Source organism: Protomyces lactucae-debilis (genome assembly GCF_002105105.1).
Source record: "Protomyces lactucae-debilis strain 12-1054 chromosome Unknown BCR37scaffold_2, whole genome shotgun sequence".
Classification (NCBI taxonomy): domain Eukaryota; kingdom Fungi; phylum Ascomycota; class Taphrinomycetes; order Taphrinales; family Protomycetaceae; genus Protomyces; species Protomyces lactucae-debilis.
Genome location: NW_024467994.1, coordinates 620,364 through 633,205, shown reverse-complemented (window position 1 = coordinate 633,205; position 12,842 = coordinate 620,364). Strand labels below are relative to the sequence as shown.

At 51.0% G+C, this 12,842-nt stretch overlaps 13 protein-coding genes across 13 annotated transcripts; 8 read left to right on the top strand and 5 right to left on the bottom strand.

Annotated features, from left to right (window-relative positions):
• The first annotated feature begins 28 nt into the window (after positions 1–28).
• Positions 29–2,648, top strand: BCR37DRAFT_376481 (uncharacterized protein). Its single transcript, XM_040868601.1, has one exon. The coding sequence runs from the start codon at positions 85–87 to the stop codon at positions 2,590–2,592; it is 2,508 nt and encodes an 835-aa protein (XP_040727952.1). The 5' UTR covers positions 29–84; the 3' UTR covers positions 2,593–2,648.
• A 491-nt stretch (positions 2,649–3,139) lies between these two features.
• On the bottom strand, positions 3,140–4,451 carry BCR37DRAFT_390805 (cytochrome c oxidase assembly protein PET191-domain-containing protein; the record flags this gene model as incomplete). The annotated part of the gene is made up of 4 exons (XM_040870916.1): positions 3,140–3,851; positions 4,107–4,243; positions 4,290–4,391; positions 4,434–4,451. 4 exons carry the CDS (start codon positions 4,449–4,451, stop codon positions 3,140–3,142), a joined length of 969 nt encoding a protein of 322 aa, XP_040727951.1.
• A 111-nt stretch (positions 4,452–4,562) lies between these two features.
• Positions 4,563–4,870, top strand: BCR37DRAFT_390804 (uncharacterized protein; the record flags this gene model as incomplete). Its single annotated transcript, XM_040870915.1, has 2 exons — positions 4,563–4,592; positions 4,643–4,870. 2 exons carry the CDS (start codon positions 4,563–4,565, stop codon positions 4,868–4,870), a joined length of 258 nt encoding a protein of 85 aa, XP_040727950.1.
• A 468-nt stretch (positions 4,871–5,338) lies between these two features.
• On the top strand, positions 5,339–5,710 carry BCR37DRAFT_343133 (cytochrome c oxidase assembly protein COX16-domain-containing protein; the record flags this gene model as incomplete). The annotated part of the gene is made up of 1 exon (XM_040867480.1): positions 5,339–5,710. One exon carries the CDS (start codon positions 5,339–5,341, stop codon positions 5,708–5,710), a length of 372 nt encoding a protein of 123 aa, XP_040727949.1.
• An 11-nt stretch (positions 5,711–5,721) lies between these two features.
• Positions 5,722–6,375, bottom strand: BCR37DRAFT_343352 (mitochondrial ribosomal subunit protein-domain-containing protein; the record flags this gene model as incomplete). The annotated part of the gene is made up of 1 exon (XM_040867497.1): positions 5,722–6,375. One exon carries the CDS (start codon positions 6,373–6,375, stop codon positions 5,722–5,724), a length of 654 nt encoding a protein of 217 aa, XP_040727948.1.
• Positions 6,376–6,456: 81 nt separating this feature from the next.
• Positions 6,457–7,698, top strand: BCR37DRAFT_143592 (glutaredoxin). Its single transcript, XM_040866082.1, has one exon. It carries the CDS (start codon positions 6,527–6,529, stop codon positions 7,289–7,291), a length of 765 nt encoding a protein of 254 aa, XP_040727947.1. The 5' UTR covers positions 6,457–6,526; the 3' UTR covers positions 7,292–7,698.
• BCR37DRAFT_143408 (uncharacterized protein) lies at positions 7,339–8,102 on the bottom strand. The gene is made up of 4 exons (XM_040866079.1): positions 7,700–8,102; positions 7,563–7,653; positions 7,461–7,521; positions 7,339–7,416 (listed from the first exon to the last, which is right to left on the bottom strand). Exons 1-4 carry the CDS (start codon positions 7,869–7,871, stop codon positions 7,387–7,389), a joined length of 354 nt encoding a protein of 117 aa, XP_040727946.1. The 5' UTR covers positions 7,872–8,102; the 3' UTR covers positions 7,339–7,386.
• BCR37DRAFT_331180 (RM24, ribosomal protein 24 mitochondrial large ribosomal subunit) lies at positions 7,900–8,112 on the top strand (the record flags this gene model as incomplete). Its single annotated transcript, XM_040867012.1, has 1 exon — positions 7,900–8,112. A coding segment is annotated over one exon (213 nt), but the record flags the coding sequence as incomplete, so codon positions are not given.
• A 222-nt stretch (positions 8,113–8,334) lies between these two features.
• BCR37DRAFT_396684 (uncharacterized protein) lies at positions 8,335–8,991 on the bottom strand (the record flags this gene model as incomplete). The annotated part of the gene is made up of 1 exon (XM_040871714.1): positions 8,335–8,991. One exon carries the CDS (start codon positions 8,989–8,991, stop codon positions 8,335–8,337), a length of 657 nt encoding a protein of 218 aa, XP_040727944.1.
• A 47-nt stretch (positions 8,992–9,038) lies between these two features.
• Positions 9,039–9,844, top strand: BCR37DRAFT_396683 (mitochondrial import inner membrane translocase subunit tim17). Its single transcript, XM_040871713.1, has 2 exons — positions 9,039–9,262; positions 9,310–9,844. Exons 1-2 carry the CDS (start codon positions 9,119–9,121, stop codon positions 9,631–9,633), a joined length of 468 nt encoding a protein of 155 aa, XP_040727943.1. The 5' UTR covers positions 9,039–9,118; the 3' UTR covers positions 9,634–9,844.
• BCR37DRAFT_376472 (uncharacterized protein) lies at positions 9,367–10,518 on the bottom strand. Its single transcript, XM_040868600.1, has 2 exons — positions 9,994–10,518; positions 9,367–9,946 (listed from the first exon to the last, which is right to left on the bottom strand). Exons 1-2 carry the CDS (start codon positions 10,403–10,405, stop codon positions 9,768–9,770), a joined length of 591 nt encoding a protein of 196 aa, XP_040727942.1. The 5' UTR covers positions 10,406–10,518; the 3' UTR covers positions 9,367–9,767.
• Positions 10,430–11,021, top strand: BCR37DRAFT_390798 (uncharacterized protein; the record flags this gene model as incomplete). The annotated part of the gene is made up of 3 exons (XM_040870914.1): positions 10,430–10,452; positions 10,506–10,584; positions 10,632–11,021. 3 exons carry the CDS (start codon positions 10,430–10,432, stop codon positions 11,019–11,021), a joined length of 492 nt encoding a protein of 163 aa, XP_040727941.1.
• A 360-nt stretch (positions 11,022–11,381) lies between these two features.
• On the top strand, positions 11,382–12,664 carry BCR37DRAFT_143436 (uncharacterized protein). Its single transcript, XM_040866080.1, has 2 exons — positions 11,382–11,966; positions 12,008–12,664. Exons 1-2 carry the CDS (start codon positions 11,643–11,645, stop codon positions 12,218–12,220), a joined length of 537 nt encoding a protein of 178 aa, XP_040727940.1. The 5' UTR covers positions 11,382–11,642; the 3' UTR covers positions 12,221–12,664.
• Positions 12,665–12,842: the final 178 nt, after the last annotated feature.

Sequence of the window (12,842 nt, the reverse complement as noted above, 5' to 3'; positions counted from 1 at the left end):
ATTCACGAGGATGCATTTCATTTCATCACCAACAACAACACGGTCGCTTCCATCAGGCTGCACTGCCAGCTCGGCAGGCGTGCAATGAATGAGCAGGTCGACAACCTGGCAGGGACCTCCCTGAAGGGCTTCTTGGCTTCTCTGGTGTCGTCCATCGTCTTTGCAGCCATCTTTCTGATTGCCTTTATACTGCTGCGTACCAAGCTCCGGCGCTTCTATGAGCCGCGCGCCAATATCGAGACACTGCCAGAGGAGAAGAAGATCGAGCCGCTGTCGCGTCGGCCTTGGGCATGGCTACCCCCTGTGCTTGTTTTGTTTCTGCATAAGAAGCGCATCATTGAAAAGAGTGGCATGGATGCATACTACTTCATTCGCTTTATTGGCATGGTGCTCGTCATCTTTGCACCAGCACTTCTTCTCACTTGGCCCATCTTGCTACCACTGAATCGCGTTGGCGGTATTGGTAGTAATCCGCCTTCAGACATCACACCCGTCAAGGGCCTCGACCAATATTCCTTTAGTAACGTTGATCGTTCCAATACCGATCGCTACTGGGCACACCTCGTTCTCGCATGGCTTTTTGTCATTTGGATCTGTATCGTCGTCACATATGAACTACATCACTTTGTGCGCACACGACAAAACTGGCTCCTATCACCCAAACATCGTCAAAAGGCCAGCGCCACCACAATTCTCGTAACGGGCATTCCGAAGCACTTGCTGGATACCAAGAGCTTACGGGAGCTCTTTTCTCCGCTGCCAGGTGGTGTCAAGAATATTTGGCTCAACCGTAAGTTTGCAGGCTTGCTCAATACCATCAATCAGCGTGATGCCATTTCCCGGCGGCTCGAGGGCGCTGTAGTCATGCTGCAGCAGCGTGCTCACAAGAAGCAATCCACTCAAGATCTCCAACGCCCTCAGCATCGGCTTCCTATAGCCTCCTGGATGTTCAGCTTCCCTAATTGGATGCTGATTGGCAAGAAAGTCGACACTATTGACTGGTGCAAAGCAGAACTTGCTCGACTCAACCCTGAGATCCTCGAAAAGCAGGCCAACCCCAATGACTTTGAGCCAATGAACTCGGCCTTCATCCAATTTCATCGTCAAATATCAGCACACATGGCCGTGCAGTCCGTGTCGTATCACAAGGCGATGGCCATGACACCGAGTTATCTCGAGCTTTCACCACAAGATGTTCTCTGGGACAACATGCAAATGCTCTGGTGGGAGCGGTATATTTGGATTGTCGGCGTTTGGGGTCTCGTGGTCGCTCTGGTCATTTCTTATGTTATCCCAGTGACGTTCATTGGTAGTCTGAGTCACTTGACGTCGCTCATTGAGCTTCTACCCTTTCTCGAGTTTCTCAACAATGCGCCATCATGGACACAGGGTCTCATAACGGGGCTTTTGCCGACTCTCCTTATTGCCATTATTCTGGCGCTCGTGCCACTTCTCATGCGACTTGGTGGTCGTTTGCAAGGTTGGCCCAACAAGTCTGTGGTGAGTCTCAAAGTGCAAAACATGTATTTTCTGTTCCTCTTTGTGCAGGTCTTTCTGGTGGTGACCATTTCGAGTGGCGTCACTGCACTCATCGATACTGCTATTGCCAATCCGTCGCAAATACCTCAGCTTCTTGCGACGAATCTGCCCAAGGCGAGTAATTTCTTTTACTCCTATCTCTTGCTGCAGGGTATCTCAGGAAGTGCAGGCGATCTTCTCTCACTCTGGTCCCTCTTCATTTTTTACTTCAACAAGATGAGTGATTCCACTCCTAGAAGTAAATGGAAGCAACAGAATACGCTGCGCAACTTGACCTGGGGTACAAAGTTCCCATCAGTTACCAACTTTGCTGCCATTGGCATCATCTACTCCATCATTGCACCGCTCATCATGCTTTTTGTTATTGTGGCATTTATCCTATTTGCCATTTCAAATTGCTACAACTTTTACTATGTCTACGATTTTGCTACAGATACAGGTGGTCTCTCCTATCCAACGGCACTGATGCAATTATTTACTGGCGTTTACTTTTTGGAGCTGTGCTTGACGGGCCTCTTCTTTCTGGTGCGTAATGCAGATGGTTCAGGTGTCCCATGCAAGATACAGGGAATTCTCATGGTTGTGCTACTCGTATTGACCATTGTCTTCCAAGTCATGGTGTATCGGACCTACAGACCACTGGCCGAGTTCCTCCCACTCGACCTCAACAAGGACACGCGCGAGATTGCAGATGGCGAAGAAGCACTCCTCTCACGCAGTGCCACCGATACACAAGATGGTAGCTATGATGAAAACAAGGAAACACGTCACGATGCGAACATTGCAGAAATGGATATCGAGTCGAGTGTTTCACGAGAGGAGCGAGAGGTGTTGTTGCTTGAGGCGTTTAAGCATGAAGCGTTACGTCGACGGGAACCGGTCTTGTGGATTCCTCGGGATGCACTGGGTGTGGGTGAAGAGCAAATCGAGGGATTGCCAGAGGGAGTCCATGCCACGTTGCAGGGTGCATTTTTGGATGAGAAAGGAAAGGCTCGCTATGAAGAGGGCGTCTTTCCGCCAGATTATGTCCGTTCGGATGATTTTTTGCTTTGAGCATCGCATCAAATGCCTGTCTTGGTAGCATAGACGCGTAAGAAATCTTCATTGGATCGCCTTGTGTGTTGTGATTGCACAGACTCTTGCAGTCTTGTTTAATGTGTCAAGTACCACCGCCCTTTTGCCTTCCGCCGCGCAACTACTTTACGTCCATGTCGATCCGTCATTCGTGCAAGAAATCCAAACTTCCGCTTTCGCTTGATGGTCGAGGGCTGATACTCCCGCCCATGTGTTCCTTTGTGCCTTACGCCGCCTATTTGTCCAAGGAGGGAGGTTGTCCGTTGTGTGAGTGGTGTGGTTGTGAGCAGCGCTGGCATGCGACATGCAGCCGTTTGTAGAGCGCCTGACAAGAGAGACGGTCTCGCTAGAGCGACTGTCCGCGACAATGCTCTGAACATGATGAGGATATCTGTCTACCAAGATGCGTTTCTTTCTGTGCTGCTTCGTCGTCGTTTCGTCGCCAGATTTTGTTCAGATCGTCACACGAGGGAGGTTGACCAAATGCATGTCTGGCTCTTCTACATGTACAGTAAGCTCAGTATAGCTACTCGGCATCGGCCATCTCAACATCATCATCCTGATCCTGGGCTGCTCGTGGAGTTGTACCATTTTCTTGGGTCGCACTCTTCTCAACGGCTGCAGGCACTCGCTCAGGACTGGCCCCAGCTTCTTGCTTTTGCTGTGTGTAAACGGGCCTCTTTCCAGTGACAGCATCAATCTCTTTCTGCTTCCTCAAGTTCTCCAGCGTATCGACTGTCCCATCCGGTGCACGTCTCAACATTTGTGTGCGCAGTGACTTGCCACCATTCTCTGCCTCCTCAGCTGCCTTTCGGAGTTTTGCAGGCCGAAAGACGATGCGTTTGACCACGTTACATTGATGTTCTCCAGACACACGATCAAAGACCATCTCTGTCCCGAGACTTGTTGACCAGTACCCAGTAAACACTTGTCCATCCACCAAGAGAAACGGGGTTTCTGTATCAAGCCCAAGCAGTTTGTAGTCTCTCGAGAGATCTACAGGAGTAGCACCGAGATCCAGCGTCACGAGAAACTCTTCTGCTGCATCCACATCATAGAAACCATCGTGATTCTTCTCTGCGTCATGCAATGCATTGTCTCCATCTCCAGCAACATCTTCAAGATCGTTCTCATCATCTAGATCGGACCCTTGCCCCACTGTGGGAAGCGTCGCAGGATTCAGCTGTGCTAGTGCCGGATCAACGGGGACATCTTGCGCTTCTGCGCCAGATCCAGTACTGGCTGGCGGATTTGACGCCGATGTACTGCTCGCACGCGAGAATCTGCGCATTCACGGGCCGCGCAGGGGCCTTTCTCTGCAATTGTCGAGACTGAGGAAGGATGTAGTCTTATATATCAAGGTGTAGTTCAGGTCGCGACTTTTCAGATTCAAGTCGCTCAATCAGGCACCAAAAGTCAAACATGGCAAGCGCATAGATACAAGCAGTGCTTCAAATGCTATAGAGATATGCCAGGCAACATCAACCACCTACGCGTCATTCAGGTCCTCAACCACAGTCGGCGGCCGTTGTGAAATGGGTGCGTTCCCTCTAAAGCGCTTGCGCATGTCTAGTAACCCGCGTTTGCAATCATAGAAGTTCTTGAGCAGCAGAAGACATTGCTCGGGTACCTAGACGATGTGAGCTGCATAGGAAGAAGGTGATTGGAGAGCATACTTGTGCGCGAAGTTCTGGATTCGAGAGGCACTCGTTGCCTGGGTGGCCTGCTTTGACGCACTCTGATTCGAAGAGGCAAGTCGCTATCGCATCACGGATATCCTGATGGTGAGCAGATGCGTGATACACTGCAGACGGGCTTACTCTGCATGAACTAGGCATGGTCTTTTGCTTGCTTTCGTGTGTTCACGTCAAAGAGGCGACGACCAACAACGACTTTCATCTTTCTCATCCACACCACGATTGACAAGGCTCAAGGCTCAGGCTTCACTCATGGCAGGCGGCAACTTGGAGCTCTTCAAGGTACATCCTTCGTTCATCCGCACACTAAAGCACATCTAACACACCACCAGTTTGGCTTCTATGTCATGTTCCCCATTGGATCCATGTACTACTTTGGCTCCCCGGATTTCTTTGAGCATTACGTCAAGCACCTCAAGTTTTGGCCAGATGAGGAAAAGACCAATCGCCCACCGGTTGAGCGCGAAGATATCAAGCAAGCATTGGCGGATTTGAAGCAGCAGCGGTTGGAGAAGAAGCAACAGATGCTGAAGAGCGTTGACAGGAATGCAGAAGTCTGAGGGACGGGATAATTTCATTGCAACAGCCTTGGAAGATCTAAGACTTCAGGGACTCGACAGAAGCTGTGGGTTTCCTTTGAGCACTTTGAATGTGCTTACGACATGGTTCAGTCTCCCTGGTATGTCTCTCGCGTTCATGCAGCGGAAAACGTTCGCTTCTGGTATTCTTCGATATCAGGCACGTCAGAAGATTGGATTGATGAAGAACGCGTGCCTGCGAGGGCATCGAGAGCTCGCCGCACATGACTGCCGATGCTGATGATTGGGGCTGCTTGCTCTGACTGGCATTGCTCCAAGGTCCAGCTTGCTATGTTATATCGCATCGATGCTCCATGCAAAGATCATCAGGCAGTATCATCAGGCCTCTATAGTCCATAAATGCATCATGACGGCATCTTCCTACTTCTCTACACTTTCGTCACGACATACACCGACAACAATCAAACATCCACTACAGAAACACTTGGGATGCCGACATTCAACTCCAAGACCTATGTCCGCCCAGGCCATCGACCACCGGCCTCCGTCCGCCTCAATAAACGCATTTCACGCCATCCAGTCGCCTTATTCGGTGTTCCCTTCGTCTTGACAATCCTGGGTGGTGCCTATGTCCTTACTTCATCACAGCAAGTTCGGTATGAGCGCAAAGACAGCAAAGTGAAGCTTGTGTCTGAGGAAGAAGCCTTAGGTCTTGAACATGGCAGACGGAAAGTCAGCGCAAAAGATGAATGGTACAGATTACAAGCAAAAGGACTGGATGACTTGGATGATTGGGAGAATAAGCGTGTCGAGAGACTTCCTCATGAGGCGGACAATGTCCTTGCTGTGCAGGGTAAATGAAGAAACAGGCGCTATATGAGATGCTTTGAAGATGCAACAGGCTGAGGAACACGCCAATGCTTTGGGAAACTGGGTCGCTTCGACTTCTTCATATGCCGACGATCCATGGGCACATCCTCAAACAAGTCACCTTGTTGACATTCAGCGAGCAATTTATCCAGCACGGCAGAGAGATGTCGTCGATTCTCCTTGGCTGAACCGAATTGCTCGCTCGACATGCGAAGGAGTAGTGTATCATGATCGACCCGCGTCCCTGCCAATTTGACCAATTTCGAGAGATGGACGGGTGAGAGGTTCTGAGCAGCTGCAAGGTCACGTAGCTTGACTTGTAGCGTCACTTTATGCATCGCTGGATGCTCTTCCCCGAAATACGTCGTTTGCCTGAACTGCAAGACTTGCGTTGCGGATGGTTTCTGTGGCGGCTTTTTCAGTGCTTCGAGTTGTGGGAGTTCATAAATGATCTTGCGGTAGTAGTCTCGTAGTTGTCTGTGTTCATGCAGCTCATCCATCTGCAGCGATGTCATGTCTTCCAGCAAGACATCGTTTGTCGCTGCTAACCCAAAGGCATCCTCTGCCGCCGTGTTCTTTGCAGCAACTTGTTTTGTATGGCGGACGCAGGATTTTGACCAGGCGCGTGTCTGCCGAGTCGCTGTACTCCGTAGCATGCTCAGGCCCGTCATCCGAGGTTTTGTTGCTTGTGTAGAAGTCGCTTTGTCGTGTATCAGAAATCGCAATTTTGTAGTTCTACTCACTTACTACGATATACTTGACTAATACTTCTCTAGCTAGACGTAGACAAAGACGACTCTGCAAGAGATGGCCGTAACAACAGTCACATCTGACGAACACTTCGAACAGCTCCTCAAGCAACATGCAAGCACGACCCTCTGCCTCAACTTCTGGGCAAGCTTCGCACAACCGAGTCTCCAAATGAATACAGTCTTTGCGGAACTCGCAGGCCAATTCACGACTGTCCAGTTCCTGCAAGTTGACGCAGAAGAGCTGGAAGATATCTCCGAGTCGTTTGATGTGAATGCGGTTCCCTTTTTCGTTGTGATGAGGGGGACAGAGGTACTTTCGAGGATATCGGGGGCGAATCCATTGGAACTGCAAAAGGCATTGCGTCGCGCTGTACCGGAGCAATCGACGCCTGCTGCTCAGGAAGCGCATACAGAGACGGCAGTCACTGGACAACCTGGCGCTGCAGACACAGCAACAATGGCGACATCAGCACCAGCAGAGGAAGAAGGCGAGGAGGATTTACAAACAAGACTGAAAAGCTTAACGACAGCAGCACCCGTCATGCTCTTCATCAAGGGTGTTCCATCGGCGCCACAATGTGGATTCTCGAGAACACTTGTGAGTTTGTTGCGGGCAGAGGGGATTCATTATGGGTTCTTCAATATTCTGGCGGATAACAGTGTCAGGCAAGGTCTCAAGGCGTATGCGGAATGGCCTACCTTCCCGCAGGTGTATGTGAAGGGTGAGTTTCTGGGTGGATTGGATGTCGTGCGAGAGATGATTGAGAATGGAGAGATGCAGGAGGTCTTGGAGGAAGCTGGTATCAAGACGACAAAGTAACATAGATGAAAGCTTCTTATTGCTCTGCTTGTTGCGCTTGTTCTGCTTGTTCTGCTCTCCTGGCACGAGACGCGAGTAAGGCCTGCTTCTTCTTCTCAATCTGTTCCTTCTGCTGCTGTTCCACGCTGCCTTGTTAGCTGTATGTTGACGACTTGATAGAGAATCGTACCCGTAGAGGAAGTAACCGAGTCCGCCAAAGAGTGTGGCATACGCCGCATGACCGCCGAGCGCTAGTCTGTCAGTAGAGGATGCATAGAGGAGAGCAACGTACATGAGAACTGGGTGCGTTGCTGAAGGCCGAGCTGGAAGGAGCGGGTGACGAGGCCGACTGCGCTCCATCCGAGGATGTTTGAGAGGAGAGACTGTGGGCTGTTAGTGGATGCAATGAAGCTGTCTCTGCATGCTCACCATGGTCGGCACTGCTTTGCTGGCGTGTACAGAAGTGCGTGTAGCTGAAGAGTAGTTGACTGAGTTGACTGAGTTGAAGTTGAAGAGAAGAAAGACCAGAGACCACCAGGAGGATGCTGCAGTCCCTCGCCTCAGCAGCACGGAGCATCGCCAGAGCAGCGAGAGCACCCATCGCAGTGCCAGCCAGACACGCACACAGCTATGCGCGACAAGACAGAGGGTTGTATGGCGGCACACACATCCAATACGGCAACAACGTACCAGACTCCAAGACCAAGACCCGTCGGAGATGGCTGCCCAATGTCCATCGACACTCTCTTCGCTCTGATATCCTCAATAAACACATCAGTCTGCGTATCCAAACGGGCGTCTTGCGCACAATCAAGAAATACGGCAGCTTGGATGCATTCCTGCTCAGTGACTCGAAACAGCTCGTCAAGACGCTTGGCGTTCGAGGCACGATGCTCAGGGAGGAGGTGAGCTTGGCCAAGTTGGAAAAGGCACGACGGATGTGTCTGCCCAAGGTCATCAAGCAACAGCTCAAGAGCATACCCGCCAACGCTTGAATATCGATCACAAAGGATATAAACACACTCTGATACTTGCAAATCCCAAGTCCTTTGTGATTCCACTCATCATGAGGTACCTGACTGCTTGCTGAGAAAGGCGAGCGCTGTATTGGCTCGTTGGACCTTTCCATGCACTGCACCGACTTGTCCCTTGATCTCCCTGAGCAATGCACAGCTCTCCGTCATGGTCTCCTCCACTTCCGCTAGCCTCGGTATATCCACCTGCACTGCTCCTCCTTGATCACTTGCCTCTACAGAATCACCCTGCCCATCTGTGCTGCCAGAGAGACACGCTTCCAACACAGCCGCAGGATCCGTTGGCTGATACGCCTGCTGTACCTCTTGCGGAACCTGCCTCCGTAGTGTCGCAACACGCGTCATGGCTTCTTCCAATGTCGCGTGCATTTTGAGGACATTGGCATGTAAGCCTGCATCATGCTGTTCAAACTCTTCCGGGTCGACTTGCACGCCTTTTGCAATATCAGACGGACGTGGATCCAGACCATTGATGAGGACATTCTTGAGGGTATAGGTCATGGTTTGTTGCAGGAAACCGGTGATGTGCCGTTCGATTGCCAGGCGCATGGCATCTTCGGGCAGCGCATCTGGGAGGTGTGTTTGGAGACGCGCTGTGAGGGCTGATTGGAGTTGTGTGCGGATGTAAGCGAGGTCTGCGGATGCGTCGAGTGCGATCTTGGGTATGCTGCTGGCTGTCCTGTCCATTGTGTCTTTGTGTCTTGTTGTGTTGTTGCTCGTTGTCTCTTTTTCCACTCGAGAAATCTTCAAAAAGAACCAGTAGCCAGTGTATTGAGTATACTCAGTCTCTCGATCGATAGCAGCACCTGAGGCCATGGCACACGCCGATCACACTCGAGACCCATGTCCCTGGGTCATCCTCAACGACTTTGGCGGTGCTTTTGCCATGGGCGCCATCGGAGGCACCATCTGGCATAGCATCAAGGGATACCGCAACTCACCGCGCGGCGAAAAGATGGTACGCTCTTAAGTTGCAGCAGCAGCAACAGCTGACATGACTTCTAGATTGGATCTATGGCAGCTGTCAAGGCAAGAGCGCCTGTTCTCGGTGGCAATTTCGGAGTTTGGGGCGGCTTGTTCAGTACATTCGACTGTTCTGTGAAGGCGGTGCGCAAGAAGGAAGATCCTTGGAATGCCATCATTGCAGGCTTCTTCACAGGTGGATCTCTTGCTGCACGGTCAGGCCTTAAAGCAGCGCGCAACTCAGCCATTGGTTGTGCGTGTCTACTCGCAGTCTTTGAAGGTGTTGGAATTGCCATTAATCGAGTCATGGCAGAAGGTAACAAGCCCGTTGCGCCGCAGTTGCCGGATACAGCCGTTGCTGCTTGATCTTCTTCAGTACACGAAAAGCACTGGACATCTTCCCTACTCATCATATTGCTTTTTCTGGCCAGCGACTTACTCAATCATTTTCATCGCGTCCAAGAAAGACATTTTTCGAGCCATTCTCTTGTCGTGTATCCTTATTGTGCTTGTTCAGCAGCATGTTGACCTGGACGGCCTAGTTGTCTCTTGATACCCTCAATGTACCATATCCGTCCTCCCTTGTGCGTCGTGACCACATCTTGCAACAAACCAGCAGTCAGTCCAGCAAGCCCACTCAACCGCATCGTGCGTCTCGTCAACTGCCTCGAGAAACCATCTATTCAGTCAGCTTACATCCTCGTGTGTGTATGTCAAGTGACGTACTCTTATAAGAGAACAAGCCAGCAGTCGCAAGCGCAGCCAGTGCACTATTCCCAGCATCCATCGTCCCTCCACGCGCCCAATCCAGTAGAGCCTCTGATGAAACATACAATCCCGTCCATCCAGCAGCGCGACACGCATACCTGACACCCCCTTTGATGGCACCAAACGCGACCCTGTAATTCTTTGTTTTATGGTAGAAATACCAACCTTGGTGTGTGCGTGGAAGTCGATGTGCATTTTCAGCGAGGAACTGATGCGCACAGCGTTTGCCGGAGGAGAGAGCACCGAGTGCAAAGGTTGTTAGGGAGCAGAGGGAGGTAGCGACCACGAGACGGGGAAGAGGTGGGAGACCTAGACGATCTTGAGCTTGGGATGGAGGCTGAGCAGAAGAGCGATAGGCAGCTGTGGCCATGGTTGCACCTAGAAGCAGCCAGCTATGGGTCTATTGAAGCAGTGGCAGTAGCAGTATAGCAGTAGCAGCAGTACAGCAGTACAGCAGTATAGCAGTATAGCAGTACAGCTCTGTACGTGGTCGAAGAGATCAAAAGCATCGAGACGCGTTCACCAGATCCTACAACACCAACAGCCATGGTACGCGCCCGCACTCTCCTCAGACACCAGAGTCTAACATCACATAGTCAAGCAAGTCTACAACCTTCCGACCGCACTACATCAAAGCCAAACGCGGATTCAGCACAGTCTTCCTCGATGTCCAAACACTCAAGGGTAAATCCATCACCGTCAGTGATATCAAGCGCTCCCTCCTCGCTGTCCTCCAAGTCACAAACAACGCTCCTGCTGTCCAATCAGATCCTCTGCTAGCAGAGCAGTCATGGGAGACGTTGATACCAGATGACTTGGAAATCGCAGAAATCGTCAATGCTGAAGAGGAAGAGGCAAAGGCATTTGAATTTGCTGCACTCCAAGAGAATGAGGCAGCAGGGGCGTTTCTAGTAGTTGCTTGGCGACTCAAGTCGGAGAAAAACTTTGCTGTTGAGAGGTACCCTGAGAATGAACAGGAAGAGTAGAGCAAGTCGATTGGATTCTCCTGCCTCTTTCGCCAGCCATGGTGCGCGTTGTCACATCGCAAAGACTGTTGCAACTGGTGAAATCTCTCATTGGTCATGAACGACTCAAATGGCCTCGTGACCGTCCTTACATCAATCGATGCGGCCCTTCCCAGGCCCTGCCTACCACAATCTCACAAGACTTGACCGCAGCTATGGCATTGGCAACTAGGGCTCATCGCCTTCCGCTGCATCTACGGCATGCATATTGAGGTAGATTTCAGCTGCAAAATTGACTCAATCCCTCCTTGTGGCGTGCATCGCCACTGATTCGCCAGCCGCCAGTCGCTCAGCGCTCCCAGACTAGCCTTCAAAATAATCAATCTCCAAGCACAACTCATAATTCGTCAAAGTCATTGCAGGTCCCTGAAGCTGCATGACTTCGCTGTAGTGAGGCTACGCTGCGCTTTGTTTGCTCCATACGCATACGACCTGAGTTATGGAGCTCGATCTTATTCCAAATTTCAGGGGGCAAAAGACATGCTGGGAATTGATTTCTTTTAAGAGCTCCCATGGCGTCCACGCAGTTCTCTTCCAACTGCGCTCTGGGCGAAACTCAAAACAAGTGCCTCCAGCGACAAGATGCTTCTTCATACCATCACAAGCCTGCTCGCCTTGCCGCTCATGTCGGCTTCAATTGCCAAAGCCTCATCAGCGAAACCAGCCAAGATTGCTCGCAAGATTCCAATTTTCGACAGCACTACAAAGGGTAAGGACTACGTTCAATGGGTCAGCGAAGAAACTCGGCGCCACCTCAATGACACGGTCGTGTGCGGTAACATCCGACACATCGCTTTGGACTTCGCTCTGATACCTGTGTTCGACTTGTCGAACGGCAAACCTGTTGTCTCACACATCGACATTTCTGCTTCCCCACAGTGCAAAGGCCCATACCATGACGTTTATGTAAGTGAAGGTACCTTCTAGGCGATGACTAACCCTGCTAGGTACGAAGCTTTGCTCATACGGAAGACATTGTGCCCAAGGAAGGCATCATCAGTGGCTTTGAATTCATCACCTATCATGCAGTGAACACGGCATTCTGGGACGAGAAAACCGGTCTAATTGAAGCTCGAGTCTGCAGCGTTACTCAGGTCACTGTGGCTGTAGGGAGCACACTTGAACCTAAGACAGTCGTCTGTACAATCAGCCCAAGCTGAACACACCCTAAGGATTTGTTTCAAGTTTGGTGGCTAGCATTCTCTACGGCTTCGCAGCTGATGAGTGCCACTGGACGAACATCTTTCTTCATTTCTTCTCATGCAGCATTACCATTTTATTGCCCTCAAAATCTCGCGACATGTTTGCCTGTCCTCGTATACCTTTGCCTCTTCCCTCGTCAAGGGCTGACAGATTCTTGCGGTCCAGCAGCGCGGCTCAGAGTTTGTCTGTCTCTTGCGTTCCAGAAGCGGAAGCGGAAGCTACAGATGCAGCAAGTGAGCCCCCTTCAGCTGCCTACTGTCAGGAGCTACGTCGGAAATGATTTGCTGTGCAGCGATGCAGCGTTTGTTTGTTTGTTTGTGCGCAAATTTGGCCATTGCAGTTTGCCAATTTGAGCTCACTCTGAGCTGCCTAGACTGCCCGCAGGCCTCCCTAGGGCTCTAAAGTGAGGTGTTAGAGCCTACCTAGGTATGGATATTGGATTCAATGTAAAGATCTGAGCGCCTGTGCATTGGCATTGAAGTAGAACTCGTTGTCGCTATCCTTGGCTGCATGCATGTCCGGCCTTGGCTGTACGGGGAACTGCGGCTGCTCGGAGGACCTCGGAGGTCCCCGCAAGGT

Excerpts from the sequence above, each read along its gene's own strand:
- BCR37DRAFT_376481 (XM_040868601.1), top strand. The coding sequence starts at position 85 with ATGAATGAGCAGGTCGACAACCTGGCAGGGACCTCCCTGAAGGGCTTC.
- BCR37DRAFT_143592 (XM_040866082.1), top strand. The coding sequence starts at position 6,527 with ATGGCCGTAACAACAGTCACATCTGACGAACACTTCGAACAGCTCCTC.
- BCR37DRAFT_143408 (XM_040866079.1), bottom strand. The coding sequence starts at position 7,871 with ATGGGTGCTCTCGCTGCTCTGGCGATGCTCCGTGCTGCTGAGGCGAGG. Across the intron at positions 7,522-7,562 it reads GCAACGCACCCAGTTCTCAT|CGCTCGGCGGTCATGCGGCG; the intron begins GTACGTTGCTCT and ends CTGACAGACTAG. Across the intron at positions 7,417-7,460 it reads CTCGGTTACTTCCTCTACGG|CGTGGAACAGCAGCAGAAGG; the intron begins GTACGATTCTCT and ends CTAACAAGGCAG.
- BCR37DRAFT_396683 (XM_040871713.1), top strand. The coding sequence starts at position 9,119 with ATGGCACACGCCGATCACACTCGAGACCCATGTCCCTGGGTCATCCTC. Across the intron at positions 9,263-9,309 it reads CACCGCGCGGCGAAAAGATG|ATTGGATCTATGGCAGCTGT; the intron begins GTACGCTCTTAA and ends CATGACTTCTAG.
- BCR37DRAFT_376472 (XM_040868600.1), bottom strand. The coding sequence starts at position 10,405 with ATGGCCACAGCTGCCTATCGCTCTTCTGCTCAGCCTCCATCCCAAGCT. Across the intron at positions 9,947-9,993 it reads TGGCTTGTTCTCTTATAAGA|ATGGTTTCTCGAGGCAGTTG; the intron begins GTACGTCACTTG and ends CTGACTGAATAG.
- BCR37DRAFT_143436 (XM_040866080.1), top strand. The coding sequence starts at position 11,643 with ATGCTTCTTCATACCATCACAAGCCTGCTCGCCTTGCCGCTCATGTCG. Across the intron at positions 11,967-12,007 it reads GCCCATACCATGACGTTTAT|GTACGAAGCTTTGCTCATAC; the intron begins GTAAGTGAAGGT and ends TAACCCTGCTAG.